This window comes from Scyliorhinus torazame, chromosome 31 (assembly GCF_047496885.1).
Source record: "Scyliorhinus torazame isolate Kashiwa2021f chromosome 31, sScyTor2.1, whole genome shotgun sequence".
Lineage (NCBI taxonomy): Eukaryota > Metazoa > Chordata > Chondrichthyes > Carcharhiniformes > Scyliorhinidae > Scyliorhinus > Scyliorhinus torazame.
The window spans coordinates 35,732,478-35,755,125 of NC_092737.1; the positions used below are offsets into that span (position 1 = coordinate 35,732,478).

The 22,648-nt window shown below is 42.0% G+C and overlaps 1 protein-coding gene across 2 annotated transcripts in view; it reads left to right on the top strand.

Annotated features, from left to right (window-relative positions):
• The window catches only part of LOC140404611 (rhomboid-related protein 4-like), a 244,167-nt gene that overhangs the window by 127,633 nt on the left and 93,886 nt on the right, over positions 1-22,648 (top strand). The window contains exon 4 of one of the 2 annotated variants that reach the window (XM_072493212.1): positions 2,524-2,693. The exons of the other annotated variant lie outside the window; for it this stretch is intronic. Within the exon in view, the coding sequence (XP_072349313.1) occupies positions 2,524-2,693 (170 nt within the window). The remainder of the gene's footprint in view (positions 1-2,523; positions 2,694-22,648) is intronic. 2 annotated transcript variants of the gene reach the window in all.

The window sequence follows — 22,648 nt, forward strand, 5'->3', positions numbered from 1 at the left end:
TCACTGTATAACACTGGGGTACAGTACTGGTGGGGACGCGTCTGTCACTGTATAACACTGGGGTACAGTACTGGTGGGGAGGGGTCTGTCAGTGTAATCACTGGGGTTGAGTACTGGTGGGGACGGGTCTGTCACTGTATAACACTGGGGTACAGTACTGGTGGGGACGCGTCTGTCACTGTATAACACTGGGGTACAGTACTGGTGGGGACGGGTCTGTCGCTGTATAACACTTGGGTACAGTACTGGTGGGGACGGGTCTGTCACTGTATAACACTGGGGTACAGTACTGGTGGGGAGGGGTCTGTCACTGTATAACACTGGGGTACAGTACTGGTGGGGAGGGGTCTGTCAATGTATAACACTGGTGTACAGTACTGGTGGGGACGGGTCTGTCACTGTATAACACTGGGGTACAGTACTGGTGGGGACGGGTCTGTCACTGTATAACACTGGGGTACAGTACTGGTGGGGACGGGTCTGTCACTGTATAACACTGGGTTACAGTACTGGTGGGGACGGGTCTGTCACTGTGTAACACTGGGGTACAGTACTGGTGGAGACGGGTCTGTCATTGTACAACACTGGGGTACAGTACTGGTGGGGACAGGTCGGTCACTGTATAACCCTGGGGTACAGTACTGGTGGGGACGGGTCTGTCACTGTGTAACACTGGGGTACAGTACTGGTGGGGACGGGTCTGTCACTGTATAACACTGGGGTACAGTACTGGTGGGAACTGGTCTGTCACTGTATAACACTGGGGGACAGTACTGGTGGGGACGGGTCTGTCCCTGTATAACACTGGGGTACAGTACTGGTGGGGACGGGTCTGTCACTGTATAACACTGGGGTACAGTACTGGTGGGGACGGGTCTGTCTCGGTATAACACTGGGGTACAGTACTGATGGGGATGGGTCTGTCACTGTATAACACTGGGGTACATTACTGGTGGGGACGGGTCTGTCACTGTATAACACTGGGGTACGGTACTGGTGGGGACGGGTCTGTCACTGTATAACACTGGGGTACAGTACTGGTGGGGACGGGTCTGTCTCTGTATAACACTGGGGTACAGTACTGGTGGGGACGGGTCTGTCACTGTATAACACTGGGGTACAGTACTGGTGGGGACGGGTCTGTCACTGTATAACACTGGGGTAGAGTACTGGTGGGGACGGGTCTGTCTCTGTGTAACACTGGGGTACAGTACTGGTGGGGACAGGTGCATCACTGTATAACACTGGGGTACAGTACTGCTGGGGCCGGGTCTGTCTCTGTATAACACTGGCGTACAGGACTGGTGGGGACGGGTCTGTCACTGTGTAACACTGGGGTACAGTACTGGTGGGGACGGGTGCGTCACTGTATAACACTGGGGTACAGTACTGGTGGGGACGGGTCTGTCACTGTATAACACTGGGGTACCGTACTGGAGGGGATGGGTCTGTTACTGTATAACACTGGGGTACAGTACTGGTAGGGACGGCTCTGTCACTGTATAACACTGGGGTACAGTACTGGTGGGGAGGGGTCTGTCACTGTATAACACTGGGATACAGTACTGGTGGGGACGGGTCTGTCACTGTATAACACTGGGGTACAGTACTGGTGGGGAGGGGTCTGTCACTGTATAACACTGGGGTACAGTACTGGTGGGGACGGGTCTGTCACTATATAACACTGGGGTACAGTACTGGTGGGGAGGGGTCTGTCACTATATAACACTGGGGTACAGTACTGGTGGGGACGGGTCTGTCACTGTATAACACTGGGGTACAGTACTGGTGGGGACGGGTCTGTCACTGTGTAACACTGGGGTACAGTACTGGTGGGGACGGGTCTGTCACTGTATAACACTGGGGTACAGTACTGGTGGGGACGTGTCTGTCACTGTGTAACACTGGGGTACAGTACTGGTGGGGATGGGTCTGTCACTGTATAACACTGGGGTACAGTACTGGTGGGGACGGGTCTGTCACTGTATAACACTGGGGAACAGTACTGGTGGGGACAGGTCTGTCACTGTATAACACTGGGGTACAGTACTGGTGGGGACGGGTCTGTCAGTTTATAACACTGTGCTACGGTATTAGTGGTCTACACTGTCTTCTCATGTACAAAATGATCAGGGGGTTGGATAGGGTGGACAGTGAGAGCCTTCTCCCGCGGATGGATATGGCTGGCACGAGGGGACATAACTTTAAACTGAGGGGTAATAGATATAGGACAGAGGTCAGAGGTAGGTTCTTTACGCAAAGAGTAGTGAGGCCGTGGAATGCCCGACCTGCTAGAGTAGTGAACTCGCCAACATTGAGGGCATTTAAAAGTTTATTGGATAAACATATGGATGATAATGGCATAGTGTAGGTTAGATGGCTTTTGTTTCGGTGCAACATCGTGGGCCGAAGGGGCTGTACTGCGCTGTATCGTTCTATGTTCTATGTTCTATGTCTGTAGATTTTTATGTGTAAGTTTGAAGTTCCTTGAGTCCTGTTGTTTTCATTTTCTCTTCAATTTAGATCCTCTTTCGTTGGCCACCTCGCAGGCATCCTTATCGGCCTCGCCTACGTGAAAGGGCCCCTGAAGATGATGATAAATTGGTTTACTGGCAAAGAGTATGGAAATGTCCGTTTTGCAGAGTGCTATCACCGTTCTCGGAGTGCTGGCCTGGACGTGCACCCAGAGCGAGGTGTGATCATGGGGTCCTCCCTCCTCCTTCCCTTCTTTTCAAGGCACTTCGCAAAGGATCTAGCCGGGGAGATCCCAGCTCCTGATGGGCTCGGCCGAGTCTCGCCCCCGTGCCCCGGCTCACGTTGGGTTGGCTGCTCCTCCCCTGGCTGGGGGTTGCGCAGTTAGTTCCGGGGTGTTGGGGGGTGTGGGAGGGTGTGGGGGGGGGCTGGGGGGGTGGGAGCTGAAGGGGCGAAGGTGATCCCAATTGGCGTCCCCCATTGTTACGGAGGCTGACAAACCAGTCCACATTGTTCTAATCTCTCCCCCGCTTTCATAAGAATTTCACCATTTGCCTCGTAAACACTGAGTGAAGTATTCATCGAATGTTTCTGTCGTCTCTCAAACGTTACCTGTGCTATGGTTGTGTCTCTATGTGTGTGCGCCTAAGTGTGTGTGTGAGTGTGCGTGCGCGTGTGTGTGAGTGTGTGCATGTGCATGTGTGTGAGTGTGTGCGCGTGTGAGTGTGTGCGCGTGTGTGTGTGAGTGTGTGTGCACGCGTGTGTGAGTGTGTGTGTGTGTGAGTGTGTGCGCGGGTGTGTGAGTGTGTGCGCGTTTGTGTGTGTGTGCATGTGCATGTGTGTGAGTGTGTGTGCGTGTGAGTGTGTGCGCGTGTGTGTGTGAGTGTGTGTGCACGTGTGTGTGAGTGTGTGTGCACGTGTGTGTGAGTGTGAGTGTGTGCGCGTGTGTGTGAGTGTGCGCGCGTGTGAGTGTGTGCGTGTGAGTGTGTGTGTGAGTGTGTGAGTGTGTGAGTGTGAGTGTGTGAGTGTGTGCGCGTGTGAGTGTGTGCGTGTGTGTGAGTGTGTGCGTGTGAGTGTGAGTGTGTGCATGTGTGTGAGTGTGTGAGTGTGAGTGTGTGCATGTGTGTGAGTGTGTGCGCGTGTGAGTGTGTGAGTGTGAGTGTGTGCATGTGTGTGAGTGTGTGCGCGTGTGAGTGTGTGCATGTGTGTGAGTGTGTGAGTGTGAGTGTGTGCGCGTGTGAGTGTGTGCATGTGTGTGAGTGTGTGCGCGTGTGAGTGTGTGCGTGTGTGTGAGTGTGTGCGTGTGAGTGTGAGTGTGTGCATGTGTGTGAGTGTGTGAGTGTGAGTGTGTGCATGTGTGTGAGTGTGTGCGCGTGTGAGTGTGTGAGTGTGAGTGTGTGCATGTGTGTGAGTGTGTGCGCGTGTGAGTGTGTGCATGTGTGTGAGTGTGTGCGCGTGTGAGTGTGTGCATGTGTGTGAGTGTGTGCGCGTGTGTGAGTGTGTGCGCGTGTGTGAGCGTGTGCGCGTGTGAGCGTGTGCGCGTGTGAGTGTGTGAGTGTGTGCATGTGCGTGAGTGTGTGCGCGTGTGAGTGTGTGCATGTGTGTGAGTGTGTGAGTGTGTGCATGTGCGTGAGTGTGTGCGCGTGTGAGTGTGTGCATGTGTGTGAGTGTGTGCGCGTGTGAGTGTGTGCATGTGTGTGAGTGTGTGCACGTGTGTGAGTGTGTGCACGTGTGTGAGTGTGTGCGTGTGAGTGTGAGTGTGTGCATGTGTGTGAGTGTGTGCGTGTGAGTGTGAGTGTGTGCGCGTGTGTGTGAGTGTGTGCATGTGCGTGTGAGTGTGTGCGCGTGTGTGTGTGTGTATCCCGTACGCACATGGGGAGCTTGTCAATTTGTGCCTGTTTGCTGTGTGTAGCTCCCGTGTATCCCGTGTGTGCTGTGTGTGAGTGTGTGAGTGTGAGTGTGTGCATGTGTGTGAGTGTGTGAGTGTGAGTGTGTGCATGTGTGTGAGTGTGTGCGCGTGTGAGTGTGTGAGTGTGAGTGTGTGCATGTGTGAGTGTGTGCGCGTGTGAGTGTGTGTGTGTGTGTGAGTGTGAGTGTGTGCGCGTGTGAGTGTGTGCATGTGTGTGAGTGTGTGCGCGTGTGTGAGCGTGTGCGCGTGTGTGAGCGTGTGCGCGTGTGAGTGTGTGCATGTGTGTGAGTGTGTGAGTGTGTGCATGTGCGTGAGTGTGTGCGCGTGTGAGTGTGTGCATGTGTGTGAGTGTGTGCGCGTGTGAGTGTGTGCATGTGTGTGAGTGTGTGCATGTGTGTGAGTGTGTGCGTGTGAGTGTGAGTGTGTGCATGTGTGTGAGTGTGTGCGTGTGCGTGTGAGTGTGTGCGCGTGTGTGTGTGTGTATCCCGTACGCACATGGGGAGCTTGTCAATTTGTGCCTGTTTGCTGTGTGTAGCTCCCGTGTATCCCGTGTGTGCTGTGTATTCGTACGTCTGTGCCGTATATTTTGTTTGTTTGTACATTTGTGTGCGAGCTGCTTGCATTTGTGTCCTGCTGTACTCTATCTGTGTGTAGTGTATATCTGTGAGTGTTGTATATTTCTGTGCGTGCTTTTTACAGTCTGCTGTAAGTTTGTCCGTGTTATATTTGTGAGTACGTTGGATCTGTGTGCGCCTGTGTGCTGTACATTAGTGTTTTGTAGATTATATCAGGCTACGTTGAACACTTAAAACTGTCACGCAGACTAATACTCAATAAGTATCGCACAAACCTTTGACCCAATAAGTGGGAAACTTGTACTCAACTCAGGGATCAAACTCAGACGTCACCCTGAGCAGGACCACTGACCAAGCCTTCTTGAAGGATGCTTTTCCGAGCCCCTGACTCTCGGGGTAATCTTCTGCGATAGTTGTTCCCAGGCTTTCTGCTGGTGAAGCTTCGAATCTCTCCTTCACACCATTTCTTCCAGTTTTCCGAAGGTTCGATGACGTCGGTTGCGACCCTCCGGCCGCCCAGCTTGCATGTCCCCGATCCGGGGAAACAGGATCCGCTTGTCCCGAAAGATCCCAGCAAAATGCTGACTTTCGGCAATACCATAGCGGCTGTCGACGTTTTATGGCCTGCTGATCTTCGTACGCGTTGATCTCTCATCCCCGCCTCTGTAGCATTAAACTATCTTCAAAAGCACAAAATAGAGCTTACAATTAACAGTTAAACAATGCAGGGCGGCAAGGTGGCGCAGTGGTTAGCACTGGGACTGCGGCGCCGAGGTCCCAGGTTCCAATCCCGGCCCCGGGTCACTGTCCGTGTGGAGTTTACACATTCTCCCCGTGTCTGCGTGGGTTTCGCTCCCACAACCCAAAGATGTGCCGGTTAGGCGGATGGGCCTCGCTAAATTGCCCCTTAACTGGAAAAAAAAATAACTGGGGGCTCCCAAACTTTTTTTAAAAACAGTTAAACAATGCTGAACAATAAAATGTAATACAAGCTGCCGAATCGGCTGGGTGGAGATGAGGAATAGTGCAGGAAGGAAGACAGCAGTGGGAGTGGTCTACTGCCCCCCCCCCCCCCCCCCCCACCCCCACCCTCTGGACATAACCACATGGGTCAGTAAATTTTCTGATGGCACCAAGATTGGTGGAGTAGTGGATGAGGTGGAGGGCTGTTGTCGGCTGCAAAGAGATATTGATAGGATGCAGAGCTGGGCCGAGAAGTGGCAGATGGAGTTTAACCCTGATAAGTGCGAGGTGATTCATTTTGGTCGGAAAAATTTGAATGCGGATTACAGGGTCAACGGCCGGGTTCTGAGGAATGTGGAGGAACAGAGAGATCTTGGGGTTCATGTCCACAGATCTCTGAAGGTTGCCACTCAAGTGGATAGAGCCGTGAAGAAGGCTTGTAGTGTGTTAGCGTTTATTAACAGGGGGCTTGAGTTTAAGAGCCGCGGGGTTATGCTGCAACTGTACAGGACCCTGGTGAGACCACATTTGGAGTATTGTGTGCAGTTCTGGTCACCTCATTATAGGAAGGATGTGGAAGCATTGGAAAGGGTGCAAAGGAGATTTACCAGGATGCTGCCTGGTTTGCAGGATAGGCCTTATGAGGAAAGGTTGAGGGAGCTAGGGCTTTTCTCTTTGGAGCGGAGGAGGATGAGAGGCGACTTAATAGAGGTTTACAAGATGATGAGGGGGATAGATAGAGTGGACGTTCAGAGACTATTCCCTCGGGTGGATGTAGCTGTTACAAGGGGGCATAACTATGAGGTTCGGGGTGGGAGATATAGGAGGGATGTCCGAGGTAGGTTCTTTACTCAGAGAGTGGTTAGGGTGTGGAATGGACTGCCTGCTGTGATAGTGGAGTCGGACACTTTAGGAACTTTCAAGCGGTTATTGGATAGGCACATGGGGCACACCAGAATGACAGGGGGTGGGATAGCTTGATCTTGGTTTCGGACAGTGCTCGGCACAACATTGAGGGCCGAAGGGCCTGTTCTGTGCTGTACGGTTCTATGTTCTACTCTATGTTCTACAACGTAGGACAAAGCAGAAGGAGAAATAGTGAGTGCTTGTGATAATGGCACAGCAATAGCAACGGGCGATTCGAACCTACCTAAATCAGAGTGGCAGTGTTAGCCAGGCTGTGGGATTAATTAGATGCTTCTCAGATAGTTTCTTAGAGCAGCACATTCTGCACCCAACCAGGGAGCAGGTTATAACAGACTTGGTATTGTGTACTACGAGAGGATTAATTAATGACCTCTAGCAAAGGCATCCCTGCGTCGCAGCGACCACAACATGATAGAATGACTTGGAAGGGAGAAGAGTGAGTCTGGGACTAGTAGTCTAAACTTAAATAAGGGCCACTGTGCAGGCCTGAAAACCGAGCGAGGTGACGTGCACTGGGATACGAGGCTCGGGGAGGTAATCAATAGAGGAACAGCGGCAGGCATTCAAGGCGATATTTCAGAATATTCAGGATAAGTAGATGTTGCGACGATAAAGAAACATTCCAAGGGGAGGACCCACCACCCGTGATTAATGAAAGAGGTTAAAGAATGCATCAAACTTCAGGAAGAAACGCCCAGCTGCGCAAAAGTGAGTGGCACATCAGGTGGTTGGTCGGAATGTAAAGAATGGTAGAGACCGGCTAAAAGGTTAATCAGGAGAAAGAAATTAGAGTATGAGAGGAAGCTAGCTAGAAATGTAAAAATGGACAGCAAGATTTCCCACGGGTATTTAAACAGGAAAAGTGTAAGTAAAGTGTGTGATGGTCCTCTGGAGAGTTACAGTGGGGAGCTAATGGTAGATAATAAGGAAATAGCGGGTGAAATGAACAAATCGTTTGCTTCTGTCCTCACGATTGCTGATATGAAAACATTCCAATAATAATAATCTTTATTGTCACAAGTAGGCTTACATTAATGCTGCAATGCTAATGAAAGCACACAATTATTCCAAGCATACAATATGATCAAGTAGAGTCAGCATGGCTTCATAAAGGGGAAATCATGCCTGAATTCTTTTGACGTGGTAATGAGAAGGATAGATAAAGGAGTACCAGTAGATGTAATATATTTGGATTTCCCAAAAAACGCTCAATAAGTAACTGCACAAAATGAGATAAGAGCTCAGGGTGTTTGGGGTAGTATAATATAATATAATAATCTTTATTGTCACAAGTCGGCTTACATTCACACTGCAATGACGTTACTGTGAAAATCCCCTAGTCGCCACACACCGGCGCCTGGTCGGGTACACGGAGGGAGAATTCAGAATGTCCAATTCACCTGACAGCACGTCTTTCGGGGACTTGTGGGAGGAAACCGGAGCACCCGGAGGAAACCCACGCAGACACGGGGAGAACGTGCAGACTCATAGAACATTACAGCGCAGTACAGGCCCTTCGGCCCTCGATGTTGCGCCGACCTGTGAAACCACTCTAAAGCCCATCTACACTATTCCCTTATCGTCCATATGTCTATCCAATGACCATTTGAATGCCCTTAGTGTTGGCGAGTCCACTACTGTTGCGGGCAGGGCATTCCACACCCTTACTACTCTCTGAGTAAAGAACCTACCTCTGACATCTGTCCTATATCTATCTCCCCTCAATTTAAAGCTATGTCCCCTCGTGCTAGACATCACCATCCGAGGAAAAAGGCTCTCACTGTCCACCCTATCCAATCCTCTGATCATCTTGTATGCCTCAATTAAGTCACCTCTTAACCTTCTTCTCTCTAACGAAAACAGCCTCAAGTCCCTCAGCCTTTCCTCATAAGATCTTCCCTCCATACCAGGCAACATTCTGGTAAATCTCCTCTGCACCCTTTCCAATGCTTCCACATCCTTCCTATAATGCGGTGACCAGAATTGCACGCAATACTCCAAATGCGGCCGCACCTGAGTTTTGTACAGCTGCAACATGACCTCATGGCTCCTAAACTCAATCCCTCTACCAATAAAAGCTAACACAGTGTACGCCTTCTTAATAACCCTCTCAACCTGGGTGGCAACTTTCAGGGATCTATGTACATGGACACCGAGATCTCTCTGCTCATCCACACTGCCAAGAATCTTACCATTAGCCCAGTACTCTGTATGTGTTGTCTATTTGTGTGTGTGTGTTGTATATTTGTGTGTGTTGTATATTTGTGTGTTTTATATTTTGGAGTGTGTTGTATATTTGCGTGTGTGCAATATATTGGCGGGTGTGTTTTATGTGTGTTGTATATTTGTGTGTTGTACATTTGTGTGCATGTTGCATATTTGGGTGTCTGTTGTACATTTGTGTGTGTTATGTATATTTGTGAGTATGTTGTATATTTGTGCGTGTGTTGTATATTTGTGTAAGTGTTGCATATTTGTGTGTGTGTTGTATATTTGTATGTGTGTTGTATATTTGTGAGTGTGTTGTCTATTTGTGAGTGTGTTGTATATTTGAGTGTGTTGTTTATTTGTGTGTGTTGTTTATTTGTGTATATGTTGAGTATTTGTGTGTGTTGGATATTTGCATATGTGTTGTATATTTGTGAGTGTGTTGTATATTTGTGTATGTGTTGCATATTTGTGAGTGTGTTGTCTATTTGTGAGTGTGTTGTCTATTTGTGTGTGTTGCATATTTGTGAGTATGTTGTATATTTGTGTGTGTTGTATATTTGTGTGTGTTGTATATTTGTGTATGTGTTGCATATTTGTGTGTGTTGGATATTTGCATATGTGTTGTATATTTGTGAGTGTGTTGTATATTTGTGTATGTGTTGCATATTTGTGTGTGTTGTATATTTGTATGTGTGTTGTATATTTGCATGTGTGTTGTATATTAGAGTATGTTGTATATTTGTGTATGTGTTGCATATTTGTGTGTGTTGTATATTTGTGGGTGTGTTGTATATTTGTGTGTCTGTTACATATTTGTGAGTGTGTTGTATATTTGCATGGGTGTTGTATATTTGTGAGCATGTGTTGCATATTTGTGTGTGTCGTAAATTTGTGTGTGTGTTGTATATTTGTGTGTGTTGTGTATTTGTGTATGTGTTGCGTATTTGTATGTGTTGGATATTTGCATTTGTGTTGTATATTTGTGAGTGTGTTGGATATTTGTGTATGTGTTGCATATTTGTGAGTGTGTTGTCTATTTGTGAGTGTGTTGTCTATTTGTGAGTGTGTTGTACATTTGTGTGTGTTGCATATTTGTGAGTATGTTGTATATTTGTGAGTGTGTTGTATATTTGTGAGCGTTTTGTATATTTGAGTGTGTTGTATATTTGTGTATGTGTTGCGTATTTGTGTGTGTTGGATATTTGCATATGTGTTGTATATTTGTGAGTGTGTTGTATATTTGTGTATGTGTTGCATATTTGTGTGTGTGTTGTATATTTGTATGTGTGTTGTATATTTGTGTATGTGTTGCATATTTGTGAGTGTGTTATATATTTGCATGTGTGTTGTATATTTGAGTGTGTTGTATATTAGAGTATGTTGTATATTTGTGTAGGTGTTGCATATTTATGTGTGTTGTATATTTGTGGGTGTGTTTTATATTTGTGTGTCTGTTACATATTTGTGAGTGTGTTGTATATTTGCGTGGGTGTTGTATATTTGTGAGCATGTGTTGCATATTTGTGTGTGTTGTAAATTTGTGTGTGTTGTATATTTGTGTGTGTTGTATATTTGTGTATGTGTTGCGTATTCGTATGTGTTGGATATTTGCATATGTGTTGTATATTTGTGAGTGTGTTGTATATTTGTGTATGTGTTGCATATTTGTGAGTGTGTTGTCTATTTGTGAGTGTGTTGTCTATTTGTGAGTGTGTTGTCTATTTGTGAGTGAGTTGTGTATTTGTGTGTTGAATATTTGTGAGTGTGTTGTATATTTGTGAGTGTGTTGTATATTTGTGTGTGTTGTATATTTGTGTATGTGTTGCGTATTTGTGTGTGTTGGATATTTGCATATGTGTTGTATATTTGAGAGTGTGTTGTATATTTGTGTGTGTGTTGTATATTTGTATGTGTGTTGTACATTTGTGTGCGTGTTGCATATTTGTATGTGTGTTGTATATTTGTATGTGTGTTGTATATTTGACTGTGTTGTATATTAGAGTATGTTGTATATTTGTGTATGTGTTGCATATTTGTGTGTGTTGTATATTTGTGGGTGTTTTGTATATTTGTGTGTCTGTTACATATTTGTGAGTGTGTTGTATATTTGCGTGGATGTTGTACATTTGTGAGCATGTGTTGCATATTTGTGTGTGTTGTAAATTTGTGTGTGTATTGAATATTTTTGTGAGTGTTGTATATTTGTGAGAGTGTTGTATATTTGCATGGGTGTTGTATATTTGTGAGCATGTGTTGCATATTTGTGTGTGTTGTAAATTTGTGTGTGTATTGTATATTTTTGTGAGTGTTGGATATTTGTGAGTGTGTTGTATATTTGTGAGTGTGTTGTATATTTGTGTGTGTGTTGTATATTTGTGTGTGTTGCATATTTGTGTATGTGTTGCATATTTGTGTGTGTTGGATATTTGCATATGTGTTGTATATTTGAGTGTGTTGTATATTTGTGTATGTGTTGCATATTTGTGTGTCTGTTATCTATTTGTATGTGTGTTGTATATTTGTGTGTTGTACATTTGTGTGCGTGTTGCATATTTGTATGTGTGTTGTATATTTGAGTTTGTTGTATATTAGAGTATGTTGTATATTTGTGTATGTGTTGCATATTTGTGTGTGTTGTATATTTGTGGGTGTGTTGTATATTTGTGTGTCTGTTACATATTTGTAAGTGTGTTGTATATTTGCATGGGTGTTGTATGTTTGTGAGCATGTGTTGCATATTTGTGTGTGTTGTAAATTTGTGTGTATTGTATATTTTTGTGAGTGTTGTATATTTGTGAGAGTGTTGTATATTTGTGAGTGTATTGTATATTTGAGTGAGTGTGTTTTATATTTGTGTGTGTTGTATATTTGTGAGTGTGTTGTATATTTGAGTGTTTGTTGTATATTTGCGTGGGTGTTGTATATTTGTGAGCATGTGTTGCATATTTGTGTGTGTTGTAAATTTGTGTGTGCTGTATATTTGTGTGTGTTGTATATTTGTGTATGTGTTGCGTATTTGTATGTGTTGGATATTTGCATATGTGTTGTATATTTGTGAGTGTGTTGTTTATTTGTGCATGTGTTGCATATTTGTGAGTGTGTTGTCTATTTGTGAGTGTGTTGTCTATTTGTGAGTGTGTTGTATATTTGTGTGTGTTTAATACTTGTGAGTATGTTGTATATTTGTGAGTGTGTTGTATATTTGTGAGTGTGTTGTATATTTGTGTGTTTTGTATATTTGTGTATGTGTTGCGTATTTGTGTGTGTTGGATATTTGCATATGTGTTGTATATTTGTGTATGTGTTGCATAGTTGTGTGTGTGTTGTATATTTGTATGTGTGTTGTACATTTGTGTGCGTGTTGCATATTTGTATGTGTGTTGTATATTTGTATGTGTGTTGTATATTTGAGTGTGTTGTATATTAGAGTATGTTGTATATTTGTGTATGTGTTGCATATTTGTGTGTGTTGTATATTTGTGGGTGTGTTGTATATTTGTGTGTCTGTTACATATTTGTGAGTGTGTTGTATATTTGCATGGATGTTGTACATTTGTGAGCATGTGTTGCATATTTGTGTGTGTTGTAAATTTGTGTGTGTATTGTATATTTTTGTGAGTGTTGGATATTTGTGAGTGTGTTGTATATTTGTGAGTGTGTTGTATATTTGTGTGTGTTGTATATTTGTGTATGTGTTGCATATTTGTGTGTGTTGGATATTTGCATATGTGTTGTATATTTGTGAGTGTGTTGTATATTTGTGTATGTGTTGCATATTTGTGTGTGTGTTGTATATTTGTATGTGTGTTGTATATTTGTGTGTTGTACATTTGTATGCGTGTTGCATATTTGTATGTGTGTTGTATATTTGTATGTGTGTTGTATATTTGAGTGTGTTGTATATTAGAGTATGTTGTATATTTGTGTGTGTGTTGCATATTTGTGTGTGTTGTATATTTGTGGTTGTGTTGTATATTTGTGTGTCTGTTACATATTTGTGAGTGTGTTGTATATTTGCGTGGGTGTTGTATGTTTGTGAGCATGTGTTGTAAATTTGTGTGTATTGTATATTTTTGTGAGTGTTGTATATTTGTGAGAGTGTTGTATATTTGTGAGTGTATTGTATATTTGAGTGAGTGTGTTGTATATTTGTGTGTGTTGTATGTTTGTGAGTGTGCGTTGCATATTTTTGTGTGTTTTCTAAATTTGTTTGTGTTGTATATTTGTGAGTGTGTTCTTTATTTGTGGGCGTGTGTTGCATATTTGTGCATGTGTTGTAAATTTGTGTGTGTGTTGTATATTTCTGTGAGTGTGTTGTATATTTCTGTGTGTTGTATATTTGTGAGTATAAGTTGTATATTTGTTTGTGTTGTATATTGGTGAGTGTGTTGTATATTTGTGAGTGTGTTGTATATTTGTGAGTGTGTTGTATATTTGAGTGTGCGTTGTATATTTGTGAGTATGTTGTATATTTGTGCATGTGTCGTATATTTGTGAGTATGTTGTATATTTGTGCATGCGTTGTATATTTGAGTGTGTGTTGTATATTTGTGAGTATGTTGTATATTTGTGAGTGTGTTGTATATTTGTGTCTGTGTTGCATATTTGTGTGTGTTGTATATTTGTGGGTGTGTTGTACATTTGTGTGTCCGTTACATATTTGTGAGTGTGTTGTATATTTGCATGGGTGTTGTATGTTTGTGAGCATGTGTTGCATATTTGTGCGTGTTGTAAATTTGTGTGTATTGTATATTTTTGTGAGTGTTGTATATTTGTGAGAGTGTTGTATATTTGTGAGTGTATTGTATATTTGAGTGAGTGTGTTGTATATTTGTGTGTGTTGTATATTTGTGAGTGTGTTGTATATTTGAGTGTGTGTTGTATATTTGCGTGGGTGTTGTATATTTGTGAGCATGTGTTGCATATTTGTGTGTGTTGTAAATTTGTGTGTGTTATATATTTGTGTGTGTTGTATATTTGTGTATGTGTTGCGTATTTGTATGTGTTGGATATTTGCATATGTGTTGTATATTTGTGAGTGTGTTGTTTATTTGTGCATGTGTTGCATATTTGTGAGTGTGTTGTCTATTTGTGAGTGTGTTGTCTATTTGTGAGTGTGTTGTATATTTGTGTGTGTTTAATACTTGTGAGTATGTTGTATATTTGTGAGTGTGTTGTATATTTGTGAGTGTGTTGTATATTTGTGTGTTTTGTATATTTGTGTATGTGTTGCGTATTTGTATGTGTTGGATATTTGCATATGTGTTGTATATTTGTGAGTGTGTTGTTTATTTGTGCATGTGTTGCATATTTGTGAGTGTGTTGTCTATTTGTGAGTGTGTTGTCTATTTGTGAGTGTGTTGTATATTTGTGTGTGTTTAATACTTGTGAGTATGTCCTCATGGTAGACTAGTACAAAAGGTGAAGTCACACGGGATCAGGGGTGAACTGGCAAGGTGGATACAGAACTGGCTAGGCCACAGAAGGCAGAGGGTAGCAATGGAGGGATGCTTTTCTAATTGGAGGGCTGTGACCAGTGGTGTTCCACAGGGATCAGTGTTGGGACCTGTGCTGTTTGTAGTATATATAAATGATTTGGAGGAAAATGTAACTGGTCTGATTAGTAAGTTTGCAGACGACACAAAGGTTGGTGGAATTGCGGATAGCGATGAGGACTGCCTGAGGATACAGCAGGATTTAGATTGTCTGGAGACTTGGGCGGAGAGATGGCAGATGGAGCTTAATCCGGGCAAATGTGAGGTAATGCATTTTGGAAGGTCTAATGCAGTTAGGGAATATACAGTGAATGGTAGAACCCTCAAGAGTATTGAAAGTCAAAGAGATCTAGGAGTACAGGTCCACAGGTCATTGAAAGGGGCAACACAGGTGGAGAAGGTAGTCAAGAAGGCATACGGCATGCTTGCCTTCATTGGCCGGGGCATTGAGTATAAAAATTGGCAAGTCATGTTGCAGCTGTATAGAACCTTAGTTAGGCCACACTTGGAGTATAGTGTTCAATTCTGGTCGCCACACTACCAGAAGGATGTGGAGGCTTTAGAGAGGGTGCAGAAGAGATTTACCAGAATGTTGTCTGGTATGGAGGGCATAAGCTATGAGGAGTGATTGAATAAACTCGGTTTGTTCTCACTGGAACGAAGGAGGTTGAGGGGCGACCTGATAGAGGTATACAAAATTATGAGGGGCATAGACAGAGTGGATAGTCAGAGGCTTTTCCCCAGGGTAGAGGGGTCAATTACTAGGGGGCATAGGATTAAGGTGAGAGGGGCAAGGTTTAGAGTAGATGTACAAGGCAAGATTTTACGCAGAGGGTAGTGGGTGCCTGGAACTCGCTGCCGGAGGAGGTAGTGGAAGCAGGGATGATAGGGACATTTAAGGGGCATCTTGACAAATATATGAATAGGATGGGAATAGAGGGATACGGACCCAGGAAGTGTAGAAGATTGTAGTCTAGTCGGGCAGTATGGTCGGCACGGGCTTGGAGGGCCGAAGGGCCTGTTCCTGTGCTGTACATTTCTTTGTTCTTTGTTCTTTGTTGTATATTTGTGAGTGTGTTGTATATTTGTGAGTGTGTTGTATATTTGTGTGTGTTGTATATTTGTGTATGTGTTGCGTATTTGTGTGTGTTGGATATTTGCATATGTGTTGTATATTTGTGTATGTGTTGCATAGTTGTGTGTGTGTTGTATATTTGTATGTGTGTTGTACATTTGTGTGCGTGTTGCATATTTGTATGTGTGTTGTATATTTGTATGTGTGTTGTATATTTGAGTGTGTTGTATATTAGAGTATGTTGTATATTTGTGTATGTGTTGCATATTTGTGTGTGTTGTATATTTGTGGGTGTGTTGTATATTTGTGTGTCTGTTACACATTTGTGAGTGTGTTGTATATTTGCATGGATGTTGTACATTTGTGAGCATGTGTTGCATATTTGTGTGTGTTGTAAATTTGTGTGTGTATTGTATATTTTTGTGAGTGTTGTATATTTGTAAGAGTGTTGTATATTTGCGTGAGTGTTGTATATTTGTGAGCATGTGTTGCATATTTGTGTGTGTTGTAAATTTGTGTGTGTATTGTATATTTTTGAGAGTGTTGGATATTTGTGAGTGTGTTGTATATTTGTGAGTGTGTTGTATATTTGTGTGTGTTGTATATTTGTGTATGTGTTGCATATTTGTGTGTGTTGGATATTTGCATATGTGTTGTATATTTGTGAGTGTGTTGTATATTTGTGTATGTGTTGCATATTTGTGTGTGTGTTGTATATTTGTGTGTTGTACATTTGTGTGCGTGTTGCATATTTGTATGTGTGTTGTATATTTGTATGTGTGTTGTATATTTGAGTGTGTTGTATATTAGAGTATGTTGTATATTTGTGTGTGTGTTGCATATTTGTGTGTGTTGTATATTTGTGGGTGTGTTGTATATTTGTGTGTCTGTTACATATTTGTGAGTGTGTTGTATATTTGCGTGGGTGTTGTATGTTTGTGAGCATGTGTTGTAAATTTGTGTGTATTGTATATTTTTGTGAGTGTTGTATATTTGTGAGAGTGTTGTATATTTGTGAGTGTATTGTATATTTGAGTGAGTGTGTTGTATATTTGTGTGTGTTGTATATTTGTGAGTGTGCGTTGCATATTTTTGTGTGTGTTCTAAATTTGTTTGTGTTGTATATTTGTGAGTGTGTTCTTTATTTGTGGGCGTGTGTTGCATATTTGTGCATGTGTTGTAAATTTGTGTGTGTGTTGTATATTTCTGTGAGTGTGTTGTATATTTCTGTGTGTTGTATATTTGTGAGTATGAGTTGTATATTTGTTTGTGTTGTATATTGGTGAGTGTGTTGTATATTTGTGAGTGTGTTGTATATTTGTGAGTGTGTTGTATATTTGAGTGTGCGTTGTATATTTGTGAGTATGTTGTATATTTGTGCATGTGTTGTATATTTGTGAGTGTGTTGTATATTTGTGTGTGCATTGTATATTTGTGAGTGTGTGTTGTATATTTGTGTGTGCGTTGTATATTTGAGTGTGTGTTGTATATTTGTGAGTATGTTGTATATTTGTGTATGTGTTGCATATTTGTGTGTGTTGTATATTTGTGGGTGTGTTGTATATTTGTGTGTCCGTTACATATTTGTGAGTGTGTTGTATATTTACGTGGGTGTTGTATATTTGTAAGCGTGTGTTGCATATTTGTGTGAGTTGCATATTTGTGTGTGTATTGTATATTTTTGTGAGTGCTGTATATTTGTGAGAGTGTTGTATATTTGTGAGTGTATTGTATATTTGAGTGAGTGTGTTGTATATTTGTGTGTGTTGTATATTTGTGAGGGTGTTGTATATTTGAGTGTGTGTTGTATATTTGTGGGTGTGCTGTATATTTCTGAGTGTGAGTTGCATGTTTTTGTGTGTGTTCTAAATTTGTTTGTGTGTTGTATATTTGTGAGTGTGTTGTTTATTTGTGGGTGTGTGTTGCATATTTCTGTGTGTGTTGTATATTTGTGAGTGTGAGTTGTATATTTGTTTGTGTTGTATATTGGTGAGTGTGTTGTATATTTGTGAGTGTGTTGTATATTTGTGAGTGTGTTGTATATTTGAGTGTGTGTTGTATATTTGTGAGTATGTTGTATATTTGTGAGTGTGTTGTATATTTGTGTGTGTTGTATATTTGTGTATGTGTTGCGAATTTGTGTGTGTTGGATATTTGCATATGTGTTGTATATTTGTGAGTGTGTTGTATATTTGTGTATGTGTTGCATATTTGTGAGTGTGTTGTCTATTTGTGAGTGTGTTGTATATTTGTGAGCGTGTTGTATATTTGTGTGTGTTGTATATTTGTGTGTGTTGTATATTTGTGTATGTGTTGCGTATTTGTGTGTGTTGGATATTTGCGTATGTGTTGTATATTTGTATGTGTGTTGTATATTTGTGTATGTGTTGCATATTTGTGTGTGTGTTGTATATTTGTATGTGTGTTGTATATTTGTGTGTTGTACATTTGTGTGCATGTTGCATATTTTTATGTGTGTTGTATATTTGTATGTGTGTTGTATATTTGAGTGTGTTGTATATTTGTGTATGTGTTGCAATTTTGTGTGTGTTGTATATTTGTGGGTGTGTTGTATATTTGTGTGTCTGTTAAATATTTGTGAGTGTTGTATATTTGCGTGGGTGTTGTATATTTGTGAGCATGTGTTGCATATTTGTGTGTGTTGTAAATTTGTGTGTGTATTGTATATTTGAGTGAGTGTGTTGTATATTTGTGTGTGTTGTATATTTGTGAGGCTGTTGTATGTTTGAGTGTGTGTTGTATATTTGTGGGTGTGTTGTATATTTATGAGTGTGCGTTGCATATTTTTGTGTGTGTTCTAAATTTGTGTGTGTGTTGTATATTTCTGTGAGTGTGTTGTATATTTCTGTGTGTTGTATATTTGTGAGTATGAGTTGTATATTTGTTTGTGTTGTATATTGGTGAGTGTGTTGTATATTTGTGAGTGTGTTGTATATTTGTGAGTGTGTTGTATATTTGAGTGTGCGTTGTATATTTGTGAGTATGTTGTATATTTGTGCATGTGTTGTATATTTGTGAGTGTGTTGTATATTTGTGCATGCGTTGTATATTTGAGTGTGTGTTGTATATTTGTGAGTATGTTGTATATTTGTGAGTGTGTTGTATATTTGTGTATGTGTTGCATATTTGTGTGTGTTGTATATTTGTGGGTGTGTTGTATATTTGTGTGTCCGTTACATATTTGTGAGTGTGTTGTATATTTACGTGGGTGTTGTATATTTGTGAGCGTGTGTTGCATATTTGTGTGAGTTGCATATTTGTGTGTGTATTGTATATTTTTGTGAGTGCTGTATATTTGTGAGAGTGTTGTATATTTGTGAGTGTATTGTATATTTGAGTGAGTGTGTTGTATATTTGTGTGTTGTATATTTGTGAGGGTGTTGTATATTTGAGTGTGTGTTGTATATTTGTGGGTGTGCTGTATATTTCTGAGTGTGAGTTGCATATTTTTGTGTGTGTTCTAAATTTGTTTGTGTGTTGTATATTTGTGAGTGTGTTGTTTATTTGTGGGTGTGTGTTGCATATTTCTGTGTGTGTTGTATATTTGAGAGTGTGAGTTGTATATTTGTTTGTGTTGTATATTTGTGTATGTGTTGCGTATTTGGTGTGTTGGATATTTGCATATGTGTTGTATATTTGTGAGTGTGTTGTATATTTGTGTATGTGTTGCATATTTGTGAGTGTGTTGTCTATTTGTGAGTGTGTTGTATATTTGTGAGCGTGTTGTATATTTGTGTGTGTTGTATATTTGTGTGTGTTGTATATTTGTGTGTGTGTTGCATATTTGTGTGTGTGTTGTATATTTGTATGTGTGTTGTATATTTGTGTGTTGTACATTTGTGTGCATGTTGCATATTTTTATGTGTGTTGTATATTTGTATGTGTGTTGTATATTTGAGTGTGTTGTATATTTGTGTATGTGTTGCAATTTTGTGTGTGTTGTATATTTGTGGGTGTGTTGTATATTTGTGTGTCTGTTAAATATTTGTGAGTGTTGTATATTTGCGTGGGTGTTGTATATTTGTGAGCATGTGTTGCATATTTGTGTGTGTTGTAAATTTGTGTGTGTATTGTATATTTGAGTGAGTGTGTTGTATATTTGTGTGTGTTGTATATTTGTGAGGCTGTTGTATATTTGAGTGTGTGTTGTATATTTGTGGGTGTGTTGTATATTTATGAGTGTGCGTTGCATATTTGTGCATGTGTTGTAAATTTGTGTGTGTGTTGTATATTTGTGTGAGTGTGTTGTATATTTCTGTGTGTGTTGTATATTTGTGAGTGTGAGTTGTATATTTGTTTGTGTTGTATATTGGTGAGGGTGTTGTATATTTGTGAGTGTATTGTATATTTGTGAGTGTGTTGTATATTTGAGTGTGTGTTGTATATATGTGAGTATGTTGTATATTTGTGCATGTGTTATATATTTGAGTGTGTGTTGTATATTTGTAGTATGTTGTATATTTGTGCATGCGTTGTATATTGGAGTGTGTGTTGTATATTTGTGAGTATGTTGTATATTTGTGTGTGTGTTGTATATTTGGATGTGTTGTATATTTGTGTGTGTGTTGTATATTTGGATGTGTTGTATATTTGTGAGTGTGTTGTATATTTATGAGTGTGTAGTATATTTGTGTATGTGTTGCATATTTGTGTGTGTTGGATTTTTGCATGTGTTGTATATTTGTGAGTGTGTTGTATATTTGTGTATGTGTTGCATATTTGTGTGTGTGTTGTATATTTGTATGTGTGTTGTAATATTGTGCGTTGTACATTTGTGTGTGTGTTGCCTATTTGTATGTGTGTTGTATATTTGTGTGTTGTACATTTGTGTGTCTGTTACATATTTGTGAGTGTGTTGTATATTTGAGTGTATTGTATATTAGAGTATGTTGTATATTTGTTTGTGTGTTGTATATTTGTGTATGTGTTGCATATTTGTGTGTGTTGTATATTTGTGTGAGTGTGTTGTATATTTGTGTGTGTGTGTTGTATATTTGTGAGTGTGTTGTATATTTGTGCGTATGTTGTATATTTGTGTATGTGTTGCATATTTGTGTGTGTGTTGTATATTTGTGGGTGAGTTGTATATTTGTGAGTGTGTTAGCTTTTATTGGTAGAGGGATTGAGTTTCGGAGCCATGAGGTCATGTTGCAGTTGTACAAAACTCTGGTGCGGCCGCATTTGGAGCATTGCGTGCAATTCTGGTCGCCGCATTATAGGAAGGATGTGGAAGCATTGGAAAGGGTCAAGAGTGATTTACTAGAATGTTGCCTGGTATGGTGGGAAGATCTTATGAGGAAAGGCTGAGGGACTTGAGGCTGTTTTCGTTAGAGTGAAGATGTTTAAGAGGTGACTTAATTGAGGCATACAAGATGATCAGAGGATTGGATAGGGTGGACAGTGAGAGCCTTCTTCCTCGGATGGTGATGTCTAGCATGAGGGGACATAGCTTTAAATTGAGGGGAGATAGATATAGGACAGATGTCAGAGGTAGGTTCTTTACTCCGAGAGTAGTAAGGGCGTGGAATGCCCTGCCTGCAACAGTAGTGGACTCACCAACACTAAGGACATTCAAATGGTCATTGGATAGACATATGGACGGTAAGGGACTAGTGTAGATGGGCTTTAGAGTGGTTTCACAGGTCGGCGCAACATCGAGGGCCGAAGGGCCTGTACTGCGCTGCAATGTTCTATGTTCTATGTTCTAAATCCGTGTTGACTATCCAGGATTAAGCTGCATCTTTCCAAATGGTCATAAATCCTATCCTTCAGGACCTTTTCCATTAACTTACCGACCACCGAAGTAAGACTAACCGGCCTATAATTACCAGGGTCATTCCTATTCCCTTTCTTGAACAGAGGAACAACATTCGCCACTCTCCAGTCCTCTGGCACTATCCCCATGGACAGTGAGGACCCAAAGATCAAAGCCAAAGGCTCTGCAATCTCATCCCATGCCTCCCAAAGAGTCCTTGGATATATCCCATCTGGCCCAGAGGACTTGTCGACCCTAAGGTTTTTCAAAATTGCTAAAACATCCTTCCTCAGAACATCTACCTCCTCCAGCCTACCCGCCTGTATCACACTCTCATCCTCAAAAACTTGGCCCCTCTCCTTGGTGAACACTGAAGAAAAGTATTCATTCAACGCTATCTCTTCTAACTCCATGCACAAGTTCCCACTACTGTTCTTGACTGGCCTAACCTCACCCTGGTCATTCTTTTATTTCTCACATAAGAGTAAAAAGCCTTGGGGTTTTCCTTGATCCGACCCGCCAAGGACTTCTCATGCCCCCTCCTAGCTCTCCTAAACCCTTTTTTTTAGCTCATTCCTTGCTACCTTGTAACCCTCAAGCGACCCGACTGAACCTTGTTTTCTCATCCTTACATACCCTTCCTTTTTCCTCTTGACAAGACATTCAACCTCTTTTGTGAACCATGGTTCCCTCACGCGGTCATTTCCTCCTTGCCTGACAGGGACATGCCTATCAAGGACACGCAGTATTTGTTCCTTGGATTGGGAGATTCCCACACGGGGGGGTCAAAGGGATGGCGGGGGAAGCCGGGGTCAGCAGGTGTCAGCTGACTTATGGGAGGGACATGGGGGGAGCAAAAAAGCTAGACGGGGATCTAGCAGGGGGGGGGGGGGGGCGGAAGGGGGGGGGAGAGGAGGGAGGTGGGGAAGGGGGGGGGGGAAAGGGTTGCTGCTGCACTGGCCGAAAGAGAATGGGACACAGAAGAGGTGGCTGGGATGGGGGTCCCCCGGCTGGGGGACTGGAGAGTGAGGGAGACGCGGACAAGGGACTGGCCCAGAAAAGGAGATGGATAGTCGGCGGGGGGGGGGGGGGGGGGAAAGAGTCCCTCCAATCGGCTGATGTGAGGGCCTGAATGGGCCGGTGAAGAGGGCTCGAGTGTTCGCGCACTTGAAGGGACTGAAGGCAGACGTGGCCATGCTCCAAGAGACACACCTGAAGGTGGCGGACCAGGTTAGGTTAAGAAAG